Raw genomic sequence first — 16,786 nt, 5'->3', positions numbered from 1 at the left:
TATGATAAAACCTTTTTTTTTAATTTGTTTTAGTTTGATAAATATTTTACTATCACAAATAACTAATAATTTTTCTTTTTCACTTTAACTACTAAAATTATATTTTGTAAATAATATTTTTATTAATTTTCTTATCACTGTGTATAATGATACCAAATACTTAAAATTAGAAACTTGTAATATAGTATCATAATTAATTTTAACTTTTCAATGCATGATTTTTATCTTATTTGCTAAACTTATAATGTATATTCTGTTTTACTTTTACTCAAGTCAAAATTCATAAACTCTAAAGTCTCTTTCTATAATTCAAGTTTAACAAAGCGCATATATTGAAGAATAATCTTTTATATGTTATTTGTAAGTATATCTAAGATTAAATTAAATAAATAAATGTTTAAATTAGAGTCTTAATATAAATTTATTCCAATTGAAATGTTCTTGAATGTATCTCAAAGTTCTCTATATAGTTAACATATCGTATATGTATTGTATAACCTGAATATACACCACATCTATTTTTTTTCTAAAGCCTTCTATAAACTTCTTTTAATATTCAATTTTATACAATTTTTAAATAATTAGAAATTATATATAATTTTTTTCAGTAATATTTTTTTTTCATTTTTCATAAAAAAGTTACAAATTTTTTTGACATAAAACTAAATTAATTTTTTATAATTTTAATTTTCTCCTATAATTCATATTAAATTACTTTTTTCTATAACTTTATATAGTGTAACTCATGGATTTAATTTCTCTATGATTCAAATAATTTTAGATATCACTCTAAAATAAAAATATGCTTCATTTATTTATTTAACATATTCTTATATCTTAAAATTTTATTAAAAGAGTTTAGTAAATCACTTTTTTCTTTATTTTTTCGCTTTTATAAGAATATTATTTTTAAACTTTTATAAAAATATTATTGAAAATAACCGCTATACCATTCTCAATCTTTTTAAAAAAAATAATTTCTCATATGTATTTATAAAAAATAAGGCTGTGCGAATCCTCGTTATTTCATGTTGTTGTTACAAGAACAAGTCTAATTTTGGTCATTAGTCTAAAGTGCAAAGGTGATCAATCCCTACAAGCTAATTGTGATTATTTAACATGCTATGAAGTTATGAACTCACGAGTGTGGTTTTATTCTTTCTAATTCTGTTACCATTGTACCAAGAATTGAACAACTGACCAAACAAAAAAGTTTCACATGACAGTGTCATCCCGTGAAGACCAGTGAATATAATAAGTACGTAATATAGAGCAGAAAAAACTCAATTACAAACCCACAAACACGTGAAAGAAATACAAGATTTTCAAAACCTACACATCCTATAGAAAGCATAAAGTTCGGCACATCCAAGTGCTTTTTATATTACACAACTATTATTTAATTGGAAGGTGAACAAGACCATAAACAAAAGACCAGTGCGTCGTCACTATGCCCATTTAAGCCTTCAACCTACTCAATGCCTAACTTCTTTCTTATCTCCACAATGAACTCATAGACCTTATGCTGATCAGGAAGAGACTTGGAAACACTCTCCTTCTGCATGCACCTCTTGGCCCAAGCAATAAACTTGGGGCACTCACTCTCTATGTTGAGGGTGCCAAAAGTCTCATACGCTTTAAACCAAGTGTAGAATGGAATAAGTGATACATCCACAAATCCCAGATTGTCTCCTCCAAAATAAGCCTTGTCACCTAACTGTTCCTCCAACAATTTAAGGACTTCAATGAACTCCTTCTTGGCAGTCTCTTTTTCCTCTCCTTTCGCGCTCCAAATCTTCCTTCCAAGGTCATATACCTATTTCACATTGAGAATAATTAGCACACCCAGTTAGATCATAAAATGTAAGAATGAGAAAAGGGAAAGGCTGGAGAAGGGACACTAAGAACCAATACTGACTAATGCCTATCAGTGATACCAAAAGGGTTGTTAAAGATAATCAAATACTTTTTCAGTTGCTCAACAAAAGAAAGTCCTTATGTTAACAGTTATATTTTCAAACATTAAACACTTTAACACCCTGTTTAACATCAGATATAAGTATCTCTATCACTCATTTACAACTTTCCACACGTCTCAAAATTTCTTTACAAAATCAGAAGTAACAACGGACATTTCCTTAAAGATAATCAAATACGCGTTGTTTGGTTTCAAGTTAAAAATATAGATTTTTTGATAAAATTTATTTTAAATCATTGAATCTGACAGATACTATATAAATTAACATGAATTATATATTTGATTAAAACGTATGATTTTCATAAATAAATAAAAAAAGAATTGATTTTTAAAAAAAGGAAGCAAAAGAACAAAACTTTTAACACAGGAACAGGCAAAGCAGGTCAACCACTTTAGATAGGTTGTGGAGAATCTTGGCCAAAAAATGGTCAAATCCTATTTCTCACATATCCCAGATTACATCCAAAAGCTCAAAATTAGTAATAAACAACAACATGGCGATTCGTAATAGCCAATCACTTACTTTATTCTATATTAAAAGCATATCAATATAAAAGCAATGACAAATAAATTACATGCAACAATGAAGAAGCATAGAAAGGTACCTTCTTGTCAACATAATCAGCCCAGAATCTAGCCTGAGCTCTCTGGTAAGGGTCAGAAGGCAACAATGGAGATTTGTCCTTCCAAACCTCCTCAATGTACTGAACAGCAATGAGAGACTCACAAATGGGCTTGCCGTTGTGGATAAGAACAGGGATTTTCTTGTGAACAGGGTTCATTTGGAGGAGCAAAGGACTCTTGTTCTTCAAGTCCTCTTCTTTGTACTCATACTTGACACCCTTTTCAGCTAGTGCAATTCTGACCCTCATCCCAAAAGGACTTGGCCAAAAATCTAGAAGAACAACTTCATCAGCCATAGCTAGATCAAGGAAAACAAAGAAAGATCAATAAGGGTTAAGCAGGAATTATTTGCAGTGCAGAAGGCCGGCTAAGCCTTGGCCTTTTATAGAGCAGTTTGGAATAATTGTATGTGTGGACATTGGATTATAATAGTTTGAAACTACGACTTTTAATAAGTCCAATGTACTTTTCACCAGATAAATCGAGTAGTCATCTAAACCGAATAAAATTTAATTTGATTTTTAGATTTATACAAACGTAGTCTAAATTAATCTTGTTAAAACAAGCTAAAAAAATTTAAATTTAATTTATCAGAGGAATTAAAAAAAAACTTGATTTAACAAGATCATTTTGCTTTAAATACCACTCTTTTCCTTGTGGGGCCTTGAGATGATGGTGAAGCTACAATGGTTTAGCATATTCTAGGATTTTCTCATCTATCATATTCGTTTTTCTGCCTTGCTCTGCAAGTACGTTAATTTCTCTGTTCTAGTACCTTCCATGTACAAATGTGATGGAGACTAGGGCCCACTCTCTCTTAACATGTGTCATGCCTGAAGTAAGCCGTATATGTATTCATATTTTTCTATTTTGTTTTATTTTTCAGAACATTTTCGTTTCTTTTTTGTCAACAGAGCACTTTCCGTTTAAGACCTAATCTTCCATTCAACACTGAAGTGTGATGTAATCGATTACATCGTCGGCTCAAATTCATGTTACTTTTCCTTTCTTTTTATTTAAAAATAACTTCAAGAATATGAAATAATAAATAATTACTATTTAAACAATAGATAATATTTTATTTATTTTAAATACATAAGAAAAGGTCACATGTGGAACCAACTCCCAACGAAATGAGATAATAACACAAAACCGGGTGTCAGGGAGTGGCTTCCAAGAAAAACTTGGAAAAGACAAGTTGCACAAAAAAAAAATATTATATATATATATATATATATATGATAATTAAAAAAGCAATTTTTATCTGATTTCAGCACTGTCAATTCAATTTATCGCCATTCTACTATCAAATATTTAAATCAATAAGTAAAAAATGTTTCAATTTAATATATATGACTTTGAATTTAAATTTTTATAAATATAATTATGTTTAATATTTATACAGATATTTTTATTTTTTATAACAGTTTTATTCAACTTCAAGTAGAACTGTATCTCATTAAGGATATTTATAATTTAGACTTAAAAAAAATGGTTGCTATTTCATATTAATTTTAAAGATAAGTATACAATAGAGAAATTGGAGAGCTATTAATTTCTGGGTATAGTGTCTAGTCATATTTATTTTATTTTATTTGTTATGAATCACTGTGACTTAATAAGTAAGAGGGTGAACTGACGATCTAGAAAGAGACAGAAGAGGTGTTTCAGGAAAATGAAGAAAAATGTTTTAAAATTAAACCGACGATTAAATCGATGAACTGTTATTGAATTGATACTAATAAAATATATATTTTAATATTATATAATATCATATATGAGTCTTTCGTTATTTTAAAATAAAAAATTTAAAACAAAGTAACCGGCTCGATGTACTTTTCTACATGGTTCCTGCTTGATTTTGATCATTTTTTTTTATTATTTGTCTAACTTATCAAATTTTTAATTTTCTTAATTAATTACTGAATTGATGATCTATCAAATTAGCCAGAGCTAATTTTAATAATCATGAGGAGGAATCTAGATTGCTCCTTGATTGAAGACAAATATTGTATAAATGTAGGAGAGTTTAATAATATGCATATATTAAATGTCAAATTTTTAAGTTTGGATTGATTGAATGTTTGTAAGTACAATGTTATGGTTATATTTTGTGATTTATAAAGTAGGGTGAATACTTAAATGAGACATTGACAAGACTTATGAGGAGGCTAATTGAAAATTACATAATTAATTAATAGGCACAAGGTACTGCACAACAGCGATTATGTTGTGGGCGTAAGGCTTAGCCACATCCACTCATGAAAGGAGTTGTCATTAATTCCATTAAGTTGTTTGAATGAGATAGATTAAAATATATAGTTGCATTTTGTAACCTATGTTGCTATTTATTTAATAAAAAAATTATATTGAATAAAATTATGATGTTCTATATTTAATATTTAAAAAAAAATTAAAATACTACTTTAATAATGTAGGTTAAAAGGTTATATAGCATAAAATCGTTATGATTTTTAAAAAATGTAAAGTTTTTACGTAAAGTTAAAATACTTTAGCTAGTAAATATGTAAAATAAAAAAATCTTTTTTGTATTAATATAAATTAATTATATTTCTAAAATAATTGAATTTAAATAAAAAAACAAATAAATTCTTACTTTAAATTTTTTTGTTATTTTAATGTTTAATATGGATGACTTTTAAATAAAAAATAATAAAATCATATAAATACATTATTGCATTTTTTAACAATTTATAATTTTAATTCTTTAATCAGTTTTTTAAGATTTTGATTAGTATTTTTCTAGAAAAATAATATTTAAAAGATAAAATTACTTATTTTGTTCTTTGTCTTTAGAATAAAATTTATTTTTATTTTTAAATTTTTATTTATTTATTTTAGTCCTTTAATTTTTTAAAAAAATTTAAATATTTTTTTTATTAAAGACTCTAACTTTATTAAAAAATTTCGTTGTTTTGTCACGTGTATTTTATATTACTATTTATCATTTTCATCTTTAGATTTTTAATTTTGTTTTCGACGCTTTTTCTTTTTCTATTTCTCTTTTATCTTCATTTACTTACACTTAAAACTCTATTTTTTTTTTTACCATTAATAGTCAATTTTTCAAATTCTTAGCCCAAAATTTTGAAAGCTTTCTTATGCAAATACTTTGTTTAATTGCACTTATTGTTTCAAATTCAAAATGGCTAATTAAAAAGTGTGAATATTCCATTCCTACTGTAAATTTAGGTCGTGCAGGGCCAAATACTTAGTGGAAAGTGTCTAGGCACCAGATTGTCTCATCACCTTCCTTTTTATCCAATAAAACTTCATGCAAATTCTAAAGTCTAATTGCATTTAAACCACCAGACAAAAAAAACCTATTCTCGACTTGGGCACCAAAAGAAAAGTTTGCTTTGTTCCTTGATTCACTTGCACGAGAAACCCAAGACAAAACTTGAAAGAGAAACTGCATCTAAATACCATCTTTTATGTTTGTACTTTTGAAGTAACCAGAAAGCTTACACTACCTTTTCATGGCCACGCATGTCACTTATGCGCTCTAAATCACCCTAAACTAATTGAACGCCCAGCTGTACCCTCCCTTAATCCTCGCATTGACTCATAGCAATCGAGGACTGCACTACTCCATCCACTATGTTAGCATTGATTTTGAACTTCAAAGCCATTAAATCTCATTCCATTGTTCTGCTCCACATTCTCTTGAATTTTCTTCCATTTACTCTTAAGAACAGGGAGATCACTGCACCATTGGAGAAGCTAACTTCCACTTGCACAAGGTAACTTTCTATTTTTACTACCTAAAGTCAAAATTTTATAAATTATGCACAAATCAAAAAACATAAGTGTCAGTGTTTTTGTTAGCAACACTTATTTTTTATTATTAAAAAATAAGTATTAACTTTTACATGATCGATATTTTTTTTATTATTAAAAAAATAAGTGTCAATCTTTATAGGACCTACACTTACGGTGATGTGGCTAAAACATCCTAAACAGAAAAAATGTTTTTTAATACCTTATTTTAATATATTTTAATTTTTACCATATTTTAGCAGAAAACCCACAAAAGTAGGGGTGAGATCTTAGTCTCAAATGATCAACTATTCAAGTTGCTTTTTACAAGCTTCTCTATCGTAGCATTCATTTTACTATCTTGTTTATTAATAGTTATTGTTCGACAAATTACCCATTAGAATAATTGTAACAATCGTCAAGAAGTTACAATTATTTTATTATTCGCCTGTTCTGTATCCTACTAGGTTTGTTGGCAACTTCTTTAGCATTTTCTCCTTTGGTCTTTATGGTTGCTTGATTGTTTCTAAATTTAATTTTACCTTCAACACAAAGTAGCATATATTTCTATTTCGTTTTCCAACGAATTTAGATCCTCATTTGACATTCTTATCTCCCTGTTTGCTCAAATGGCTCCATAATCTTGTTTTCTCACTGTACAATCTCTTAATCTTGATCCTGTGCTTCAAAATGCCAACCCAAAATGAAAAATATCAATGATTAAGAAACATTGGAATATAACAGTCAAACAAAATTCGATAGAAGTAAATGAAAGTCACATAAAGTAGTCCGACTCAAAATCTATGCAGTTCAAGCAACTTTTTGTACAAAAAATGAGAAAAATCTATTTTATGAATAATCATCATATTGAAATATGCAATTTCTCTTCTTCTATCATCTAAACTAATGTAGTATAAATAGTTTACAAACACACATGTATGTTTGTTTGTGGTACCAAAACACAAGTATAGTTGGATGATGAAAACTATGCCTATTTTTCAGAAGGGTGAGGGATCAACGGCACTCAAATGAGTATGAACATGAACATGTTTTCAAGGTTTTGGGCTGGACTAGACAATTTATAGTGGCCCAAGTTCAAACTACAATAACAAATTCTTGTAGCATGTTGATAAAAACAATAATGATTTCATGAAACAAGAATTTAATGGACCCTTTGGAACGGTAACAAAAATCAATGGAGATTAGACCTAACGTATTTATTCTCCATGAAAAAATCCAATAAATTCAACTATTTTTGCATATCTTAGGATCAGCGTGTTTATTTATTCATATAAATATAAACACAATTTTTTGTACAAGACACACTAACTTATCAATAATTATATTCTACACTCATACAATACATTTGTTTTATTTTTCTTTCTATCTCTTTTTTCTTATCACATCACATTATTTATCATAATTTTTATTTTTTTTCTCTTTTTTTCTACTTCTCTTTCTTTTTCCACCTCAATCATTTCAAAACTCCATTTTTTATGTGTGTGACAAGCATTATACGTAATTTATGTATATATTTTCTTGTGAGGTCCCCATGCTGATGGTACTTTGAAAAGAACCTGTGTTGGGTTGGAGGGCAATAATACAATAATTGCCCATTCCAATGAAAAGTACATAGCAGGCCCAATGTAACCATAATGGGTATGGAGAAAATAGATATTGAGCAACAATGCCCAATAGGCCATACTATATATCCTCAATAGTCAAGACCTTCACAGCCACAGAGAACAGTTGTTTTCTGAGAACAACTTTGTTGACAACTTGTTGATAGCAACTCCATACAATTATTAATCTATTAATTATCAAGTTAGTGCATTTTTAATGATGATACCATTGCTTATTTTCTCCTATTATCAAATTTTATAAAACAAAATATGAAACTCACTTTTTAAATTATTTTATAAGAAACTGTTATATTGTGCAGATAAAAAAATAAGAAACTGTTATATTGTGCAGATAAAACATCTTAACATACCCACCTCATATTTAGGATTGAACGTTTGTGAGTGATTTAACATTTAAACGGATAGATTTTAATACTATGTTACATGCATGATCTCTGATCTAAGTTACCTTAATTTACAAAAAAAAAAAAAAGAAGCTAACTTAAGCATTGCACCATCTCTGTGTAATATAAAGCATTATGATCTTCCCTTAAGCTAGTTTTTGTCATATTATGATAAGAAAATATATAAAAATAACTATCATAAAACTCACGTAATCTTATCTAAACTCCAATAATTTACTTGTGTCTTTTTCTCTAGCAACACCACATTGACTTACATGATGATCTCTTAAAAATACATTCCATGTGTGTTTGAAAACTCATAAAAATCTGTAATCATAATTCTACAAAAGAGTTATAATTAGTAATTTTAAAATAAACGTGACTCTAAACATGTACTCTATATATTCCCACTTCTTAGACCGATTTCGAGACTCAAGTCTACAGAGTTTAATAACTTTGTATATTATTTTAGTGCTACTACTACTACAATAAAATTTATTATTCATCAATAAATAAGAAACACACACAACTTTTATTAAATGTTGCAATGTTGTTAATAGGGGTGTAAAAATGTGTCTAACTTGACGAGTTAACCCATTTAACCTACTTAAAATGGAAGTTTAGATTGAGAGTTCTATATGCATTATCTTGCTATGCTCGCCTCGCTTGGATCTATCAAAATATGACGAGCTAACTTGTCAAACTTTTAATTCTTTTTCAAAATAATAAAAAATAACTTATTATTAATAGTTTTTATATAATTATTAATAAAATATATTATTTTAATACTATTCCAATAATTTTATAAATTTGTATTGATTTTGTTGAATGTTTAAAATTTTTTATATTAATTTTATATTGATCAATCCACCAATTTACTTTTTATTTATTTTTTTTACGTTAAATGAACTTTTAGTCTTACACAACTTTTTTTTTAATTTAGTTTTGGTAAATAAAAAATTTATGTATTAATTCCTATACAAAAATTTATTTTCAATTTAGTTGAATATGTTATAATTACATTATATTAGTTTCAATAAAAAAATTTATTTACAGTTTATTTTTAATAGTTACGATGATATTTTCATTTTAGTGTCAAGTGTTCTTTTTTTATAATTTTAAAAGAATATTTTAAATTTTTAAAAAAAGTTTTATATTTTATGTTATATTTTTTCAATCCATAATGTGTAGTTTTATTGTACAAGTTTATGTCTCTTCACTTTAAACTTATTTAAAAATTATCACAAAAAAAATTTATGTCTTGATTTATCTTTACATAAGTATTATCTTTAATTTTTTTCATCTTAAATATCACTACTTATTTATCTCAATATCTCAAACTTTGACTATGTCTCTTTAATGCTTGTCCAAAGTTAAATTTTTTGTTTCTTTATATTTTTAGTATATTTATAAAGAATGAGAATTACTTTTTAAATTATCACTATTATTATTATTATTATTATTATTATTTATTTTTAAATTGAAAATGTATGAAACAGAATATTAGAATTTTTTGAAAAATTTAGAATATTCATCTAGATGTGAAAAAATGTCACCATAGCAATGGAGACGAAATTGTAAATAAATTTTTGTTTAAAAACTAATATATAATTTTTTTATCTATAGAAATTAAATTACAAAACTTAAGATTAAATTAAAACAAAATCTTATATAAGAATTAAAAAACAATTTAAAACATCTATACTGGTGACCCATTTGTCAAGTAAGAGAGTTAACATCAAACTTGATATAAATTTTTATCTATAACTCATTTTCAGTAATAAGGTTACCCACTTCACTTTTGAACGGGCTTTTGACAGAATGAGCTGAACCCCTTTGCACCTCTGCATAATAACCTTACTTATGAGCAATTCTTGCATGAGATAACGTCGCAGAGTGTGTCATTATTGTTGTTCGATATAGTTTGTTATTCCAATTTTAAACAAAGCAAACAAAACCTGAAAGTGTCATTGGAACATGTACACATGCAGAGTATCACAATTATAGATTGGAGCAGCACACACTAATTACTACACGAGTGATGAGTGCTTCAAGAACACGGAATACGTAACTAGATGTAGCAAGTGCAAACTGATTCTCATCACAAATTATCACACATTTTGGATGAGAAATAGGAATGTGATAACGATGAGCCACCATGTGATCAAATGATTTCCTTCTGCAGCAAACAAACAACCTTTCACTTCATCATTATAGTCACTACCAACGCCGTGTTGATGCGGTTAAGCCTTCAAACCACATTCTATATGGTCCCTCCAACTATGCCGAAAATCAAATATCACAGAGAAACCCCACTTTTTGTAATCAATGCATTGAGCTTTTGGGCAAAGCTGTTATTAATGCTACTCGTTTCCACCACCAATCAGCACTTGTGTGTACAGGAGCTAGTACCTGTGCCTAAGAACCTCTTGTTTAAGCTTGTGAATATGCTGTTTTACAAACACTCGCTTTCCTTATTTTTATAATATAAAACTTCTTAGAAATTTTTGTTAGTCTATAATATAAAATTATTTTCAAAGTTTTAAGAGCATTATTATTATTTTTACGATTTGCCCTCACCTTTCTAACTTATTATTAGCAATATAATGAAAAGTATTAATAAGAAATAATGAAAGTGCGTTAAAAGAAATCTGTTATCATTTCTCTAATATAATAAGAGTTTGACTTTAATCAGAGGTAAACTTAGAAATAATTATTTCTTAAAAATTAATATAATAACTATCTTCAACAACTTTTATCAGTACATATGATTTAATTAAAAGATTCTTATAAAAACGAACTTAAAGAAGTAAATGTGTAGAACAAATCTTTCTCCGAGGAAATTCCATATGTAGGCCTCGTTACTCAAATAGGCAATACCTTGCAATTACAACTTACCGCTTATTTGCAGTATAACTAAAGAATTTTGTTGGTGTGATTTTTTTACACCAGTATAAGTTTAAAAACTTTTACACTTAATCTAAATTTTTTATTTAACTTAACTTAAATCTAACGGCTATAATATATATATATATATATATGTTTACTTTTATTTTTGTTTGTTTTGTAAAGCCATAAAGTTTATTAAAAAAAATTATAAGGAATTCATCAACTCTTATACAAAAAATTAAGATAGAATTAATTAATTAATTACTCTTACGAAGACATTGCTTAAAATCCCCTTGTGAGCTGTCACACTCTCGCAATTGTATAGGTTACATTGCATTGTTGATTTGGATCGTTTTATAATTAAGATAGTTATGTTAGTTGTCACACGTATTAGATGGTGAACATCAAATATCAAATGTTGTGTTTTAAGCTTGCCATACATACAGTGTGGCAAATGAATAGGGATGAAAAAAATCCAGTACACCAAACAAAGGATCTTTAAAGAATGGTCACATCAATGTTACGTACAAGACCTTTGGATTGTCTATTGTGTGAATGTAGAAATTTTGGATGCCCTAAAAATATGGGCATTCTTGTCACAAGGGCTATCCTACTGTTATACGTAGTTACAACCACTGCTGAATTCTTGTATCTTCATAATTATTTTTTCTTACATTTTTACACTTTCTTTTTATTTTAGTTTATTTTTGTTCTATCACACACCTTTTAAATTTTCTCCCATTTTTTTAATTTCTCTTCTTTTCGATAATTTATACTCAAAATTGGGTGTGACCAAATAAATTTCCAGTACCCATGCATGCCCTTTGGCTTTGCAATGTTGCAATATAATGAGGACACTACCCCACATTGTGACCGACCATTGAAAGCAAACTAGCAGTACAGTTCCTAATAATCCCTATAAACGATGCGCCACAGAAATTCCTCAACCTTATAAATGAAACTCTTCACTTCAATTTCACCACCACCTATACCTACCCTTCTTCTCTCTTTTCACCTGCTCTTGTTATATCTTCATATTTATCTACACTATTTGGTTGTTTATTCCTTCATTTCACAATTTTTCAGCGTGACATGGCCAAGTTGCGAAATGCAAGGGTCACCACGGAGGTTGCTCCACCTAGGTTTGTGCCCGTGACACGGTGCCGTTTGAAGAAAATGCTAGACACCATTGTGGAGGAAGAAAATGATTTTGTTGCTGACAAACGCTTCTCTTCACCAACTTGTGCCTCTGCCTCTTTTAGTCTTATAGAAAGGCCAGTTTTGTTAAAGAACTTCTAGCTAGTTGTTCTACAAGAGACTAGTATAGCTTAATTTAGATAAATTTTCAAATATGCAATTATAATAAAAGAAAATGATTAAAGAGGTAAAGTATATCAATTTTTTTTCACAAGTTTAAATTAATTTATGCACATCATTTTTTTAAGAAAAAATAACTTAAATATATTTTTGATTTCTACATTTTAATGATTTTCATTTTATTTTAGTTCTTTTAATTTTTATTTTTTTTATTTTAGTCTCTATATTTTTGTAAATTTTATTTTTAGTCCTTCTCTAGTTGACATGGTCAACAAAAATTGACATGTTTTAGTAGAGCATGTTAGAAAGAGAGACTAAAAATAAAATTTGCCCAATTATGAAGATTCAAACATAAAAAACTGTTTAAATGAACTAAAAAATAAAAATAAAATAATAAAAATGTAGAAATAAAAAATATATTTAAAATTTTTTATTTAAATTTTTTCAAAGCTGATGTGAGTAAGTTAATTTTAACTTGTGAAAAAAAAATTAATTTATTTTACTTCTTTATTTTATTTTTTTATAAGTGCTTATTAGAAAATTTGTCTGAACTATATAAATTGTTATGTGCGGTTTTTTGAAGAGAAAAATAAAAGAAGCATATGGTCTGGTTATATATGTTACCAGTTCTCATCGGCTGAATCAAATAAATAGGCAAGAGAATGGACATCACTTGGGTTATGACATTAACGTGCTGTTTCTCTCACAGGATGAACACCACTTTAAGTTATGACAATGTGCTGTTTTTCTTTATGTCTTTCAGAATTCTTTCATTTGTTTTGCTCGATTGCTCTTTGGAGTTTCATCCAGCTTTTGGATTATGATTCCCCTTCTTATGTAGATGTTCTTGTACTGTTCATGGCTTTTATATGACAGTAGCACAGATGAATCCCAAGGTATGTAGGATTATGTGAATGAGTTCTTTTGTAATTGCCATGGACATGGAGTGAGAAGATCTTAATAATGGGTCTCTAATGTTGTTTTGTTATGCCACTTTGCTTATTTGTGGACAAACATTTGACAAGATCTGTTTCATTCAATATTATTATTACATCCTTGTCTAAGCATTTAATAAAATAAGGCTAATGATAGAATTTGATCTTATATGCATTATTAATATGAAAACTTGTATATTATTACTCAATAATGTGCTATCATATTGTTAATTAATAAATTTAATATCTTCTTATATAAATAATTATAAAATATTCAATGGCTAGCGCTTTTATTGTAAATATTAACATTTTTTCCTAAAATATTACAAATACAATTGTTCTAGCTTTGGTTGTAGCCAAATCATCTTTTTTTTCTCGCTATTGTTAATCAGCATGGCAGTTTCCCCTTTATTTCTTATAAATAGTAGAGGAAGAATGAATCTCATGATGATTTTGATTCTACTTTCATTTAACGGAGATACGGTGTGATATGCAGACATTAGATGTTCCCAGCGGAGATGAACAATTAACTATTAATTATTAATTAACAATTCTATGAAGTTTGCCGTGAAAAAAAAAAATATACACCAAAGTGTAATACATATATAAAACAAGAGAGATTTTTATGTAAGTATATGAAAAAAAAAAGAAAATTGAATAATTTATTTTAAATATTTTCTTTTTTGTGTTGAACTTTTCAACAATCTTGCTAGCTATGATTTATTTATTTAAGTTACATTTTATTTATGTATTGAAAAGAAGCATCTTGTTTGATTTACTAGATATAAAATAAAACTACATAATTAAAGGCAATTTTATCTAATTAGTCTATAAAAAAATGCTTTTTACTAAATGTCTTAATTTTAGAAAAATATTTTAATCTCCTCTTTACTTCTCCTCCAATCAAACACTATGTATATGAGAAAATTTAAATTAAAATACTTAAGTGTATATATATATATATATATATATACACACAGAGAGAGATAGAAGAAAGGATTAAATTATATTTATTTTTATACTGTTTAATATTTTTTATTGGATAATTTAATTAAAAAATTGATAAATAAATTAAAAATTTCAAACACATAAATTATATATGCAAAAATGTAAATAAATATAAAATTATTTATTACTTCAATTATATTTATCAAAATTAACGTAATATATATTTTAAAAATATATAAAAACAAAGGCCTATAATTGCATTGTTATACTTTTTAATTTCTAAAAAATTTGACACAAATAAGTTCTTAAGTAGACAACAGGTGTGTGAACAAAAAAGTCATAAGAATATTGATTTGCAAACAATTAACGTGCTATATAATAAAAGCTTTAGAAGATAAATATTAAATAATTTTTCGACCTCTGTTTAAGTTCACGTAGAGATGAAATTAGTTGCAGTATATTTACATGCGATGATACACGTACAGTGTTATCTGATTATGTTATGCTTTTCCTTTCTCTTTTATTAAATGATCTTTCGAAAGATCTTCAACCGCTGACTTGCATGCCCCATGCCGCAGTGGACTTCAAAGCCTTACATTCTCTTTCTATTGTTAGTGACTTAGTGTGAACACATAGCATACCTAAATATGCCTCCACCTTCTAATTCTACGCATGGTGTGAAAAGAACCTTGAAGAACTTACTTAAGATGTAATCTACGTTCATGATAAAAATTTATAATATATAAATTTTTACTAAATTTTAATATATTAATAACATTAAATAATATAATTTATAATAAAAAATTATTTATATAGTTCTATCTATACACCTTATGTTAATAAAAATCAGATTTTATTATCGGTGAGAATTTCAACTTACAAGCGCTTGAAGGTGTCCACCATCACAAATATAAACAAATATTTATTCAATGCTCTATCATAATAGTTTTAACTGGGAAGTATTTGGTGTGTATATATTGTACCATTTTAATATTTTCATAATGATTAGAAAACTCCTATCTATCACCATCTTGTTCGTGGAAGGCAAAAGAAGATTACATTGCTAATCTTGAAGGCATGAAACACCGCTTTTCAATTGACCAATTTAGATTTCAGAATTTCAACTTCATCAAATGATATTCTACAATGATTGCACCTTTCAATCCATGCCCATGCAACTATAAATAGTTGAAGGCTTCTCTGCTTTTTCCACAAGGCAAATAGAAAAACTTGTGTTCTAGCATACTTCTGTTTTGCTCTCAAGCTTGTAGCAAATTCACTTCAACCCAATGGCATCATTCCAAAGTTTCAACTTTGAAGCTCAGATTCCAGCAGAGCTCCTAATAGCTCAGATCATGCAACTTCATGCAAGCATTTCAAAGCTTGAATCTCTTAGGCCTTCTAAGCAAGTTAATAGCCTTTTCACTCACCTAGTGAACCTTTGTACCCTCCCTTCATCCATTGACATTGAAGCCTTACCCCAAGAGGTGAAAATAATGCGTGAGAACCTCATTAAGCTTTGTGGCCATGCTGAAGGGCTTTTAGAGCTTGAATTCTCAACATTCATAAGCCTCACACCCAAGCCATTGAACAATCTAACCTTGTTCCCTTACTATGGGAACTATGTGAAACTAGCAAACTTGGAGAACAAAATCCTCGAAGAAAATGGGGTGGTGAATTCAAAGAAGGTAGCCTTTGTAGGGTCAGGTCCAATGCCACTCACTTCCATCATTATGGCCACTCATCACATGGAATCTACCCACTTTGATAACTTTGATATTGATGAGAAGGCAAATGAGATGGCTCGCAAGATTGTTGCTTCTGATGCAACACTTGAGAGGAGGATGAAGTTTGAAACACAAGACATTATGGAAGTGAGAGAGAGGTTGGGACAATATGATTGCATCTTTTTGGCAGCACTTGTGGGTATGAGTAGAGAAGCAAAAAATAAGATTTTGGGACACATAAGAAGGTATATGAAAGAGGGAGGGGTTTTACTAGTGAGAAGTGCAAAAGGTGCAAGAGCTTTCTTGTACCCTATTGTTGAGGAGCATGACATGGTGAATTTTGAGGTGCTTAGCATCTTTCATCCCACCAACGATGTGATCAACTCAGTTGTTCTTCTTCGCAAGCCTAAAGCTTAACCTCAACAACCACACAAGTTGCTTCTACATGAAGAAAATAAGTGTTCTGATAGTTTCTATTCCAATATGCTTTCTTTTTCTCAGTTGAGGTGAGGTTTATTCGGTGTTACTTACAAAGCTTGGTATTGTTCAGTGTCCCCTTGTG

The 16,786-nt window shown here is 28.2% G+C and overlaps 2 protein-coding genes across 3 annotated transcripts; one reads left to right on the top strand and one right to left on the bottom strand.

The window, feature by feature from the left end:
* Positions 1-1,322: 1,322 nt before the first annotated feature.
* Positions 1,323-2,997, bottom strand: LOC113856598 (probable glutathione S-transferase). Of its 2 annotated transcripts, XM_027488487.1 has the most exons (3): positions 2,723-2,997; positions 2,584-2,641; positions 1,323-1,816 (listed from the first exon to the last, which is right to left on the bottom strand). In XM_027488487.1, exons 1-3 carry the CDS (start codon positions 2,896-2,898, stop codon positions 1,472-1,474), a joined length of 579 nt encoding a protein of 192 aa, XP_027344288.1. In that variant the 5' UTR covers positions 2,899-2,997; the 3' UTR covers positions 1,323-1,471. The 2 variants fall into 2 exon arrangements, with proteins under 2 accessions (XP_027344288.1, XP_027344287.1); XM_027488486.1 differs by having other exon boundaries at positions 2,584-2,995.
* Positions 2,998-15,786: 12,789 nt separating this feature from the next.
* Positions 15,787-16,641, top strand: LOC113856646 (nicotianamine synthase-like). Its single transcript, XM_027488574.1, has one exon. The coding sequence runs from the start codon at positions 15,787-15,789 to the stop codon at positions 16,639-16,641; it is 855 nt and encodes a 284-aa protein (XP_027344375.1).
* Positions 16,642-16,786: the final 145 nt, after the last annotated feature.

Source organism: Abrus precatorius, unplaced genomic scaffold (genome assembly GCF_003935025.1).
Source record: "Abrus precatorius isolate BTA unplaced genomic scaffold, Abrus_2018 Scaffold11, whole genome shotgun sequence".
In the NCBI taxonomy this organism is placed as follows: domain Eukaryota; kingdom Viridiplantae; phylum Streptophyta; class Magnoliopsida; order Fabales; family Fabaceae; genus Abrus; species Abrus precatorius.
The sequence above is the reverse complement of the archived record's forward strand: the minus strand, read 5'-3'. Positions and strand labels throughout refer to the sequence as shown.

Bases quoted from the DNA above. Each gene is read 5' to 3' on its own strand.
- LOC113856598 (XM_027488486.1), bottom strand. From the start codon at position 2,898: ATGGCTGATGAAGTTGTTCTTCTAGATTTTTGGCCAAGTCCTTTTGGG. The intron at 1,817-2,583 runs GTACCTTTCTAT...AATGTGAAATAG, and splicing joins CTGATTATGTTGACAAGAAG to GTATATGACCTTGGAAGGAA.
- LOC113856646 (XM_027488574.1), top strand. From the start codon at position 15,787: ATGGCATCATTCCAAAGTTTCAACTTTGAAGCTCAGATTCCAGCAGAG.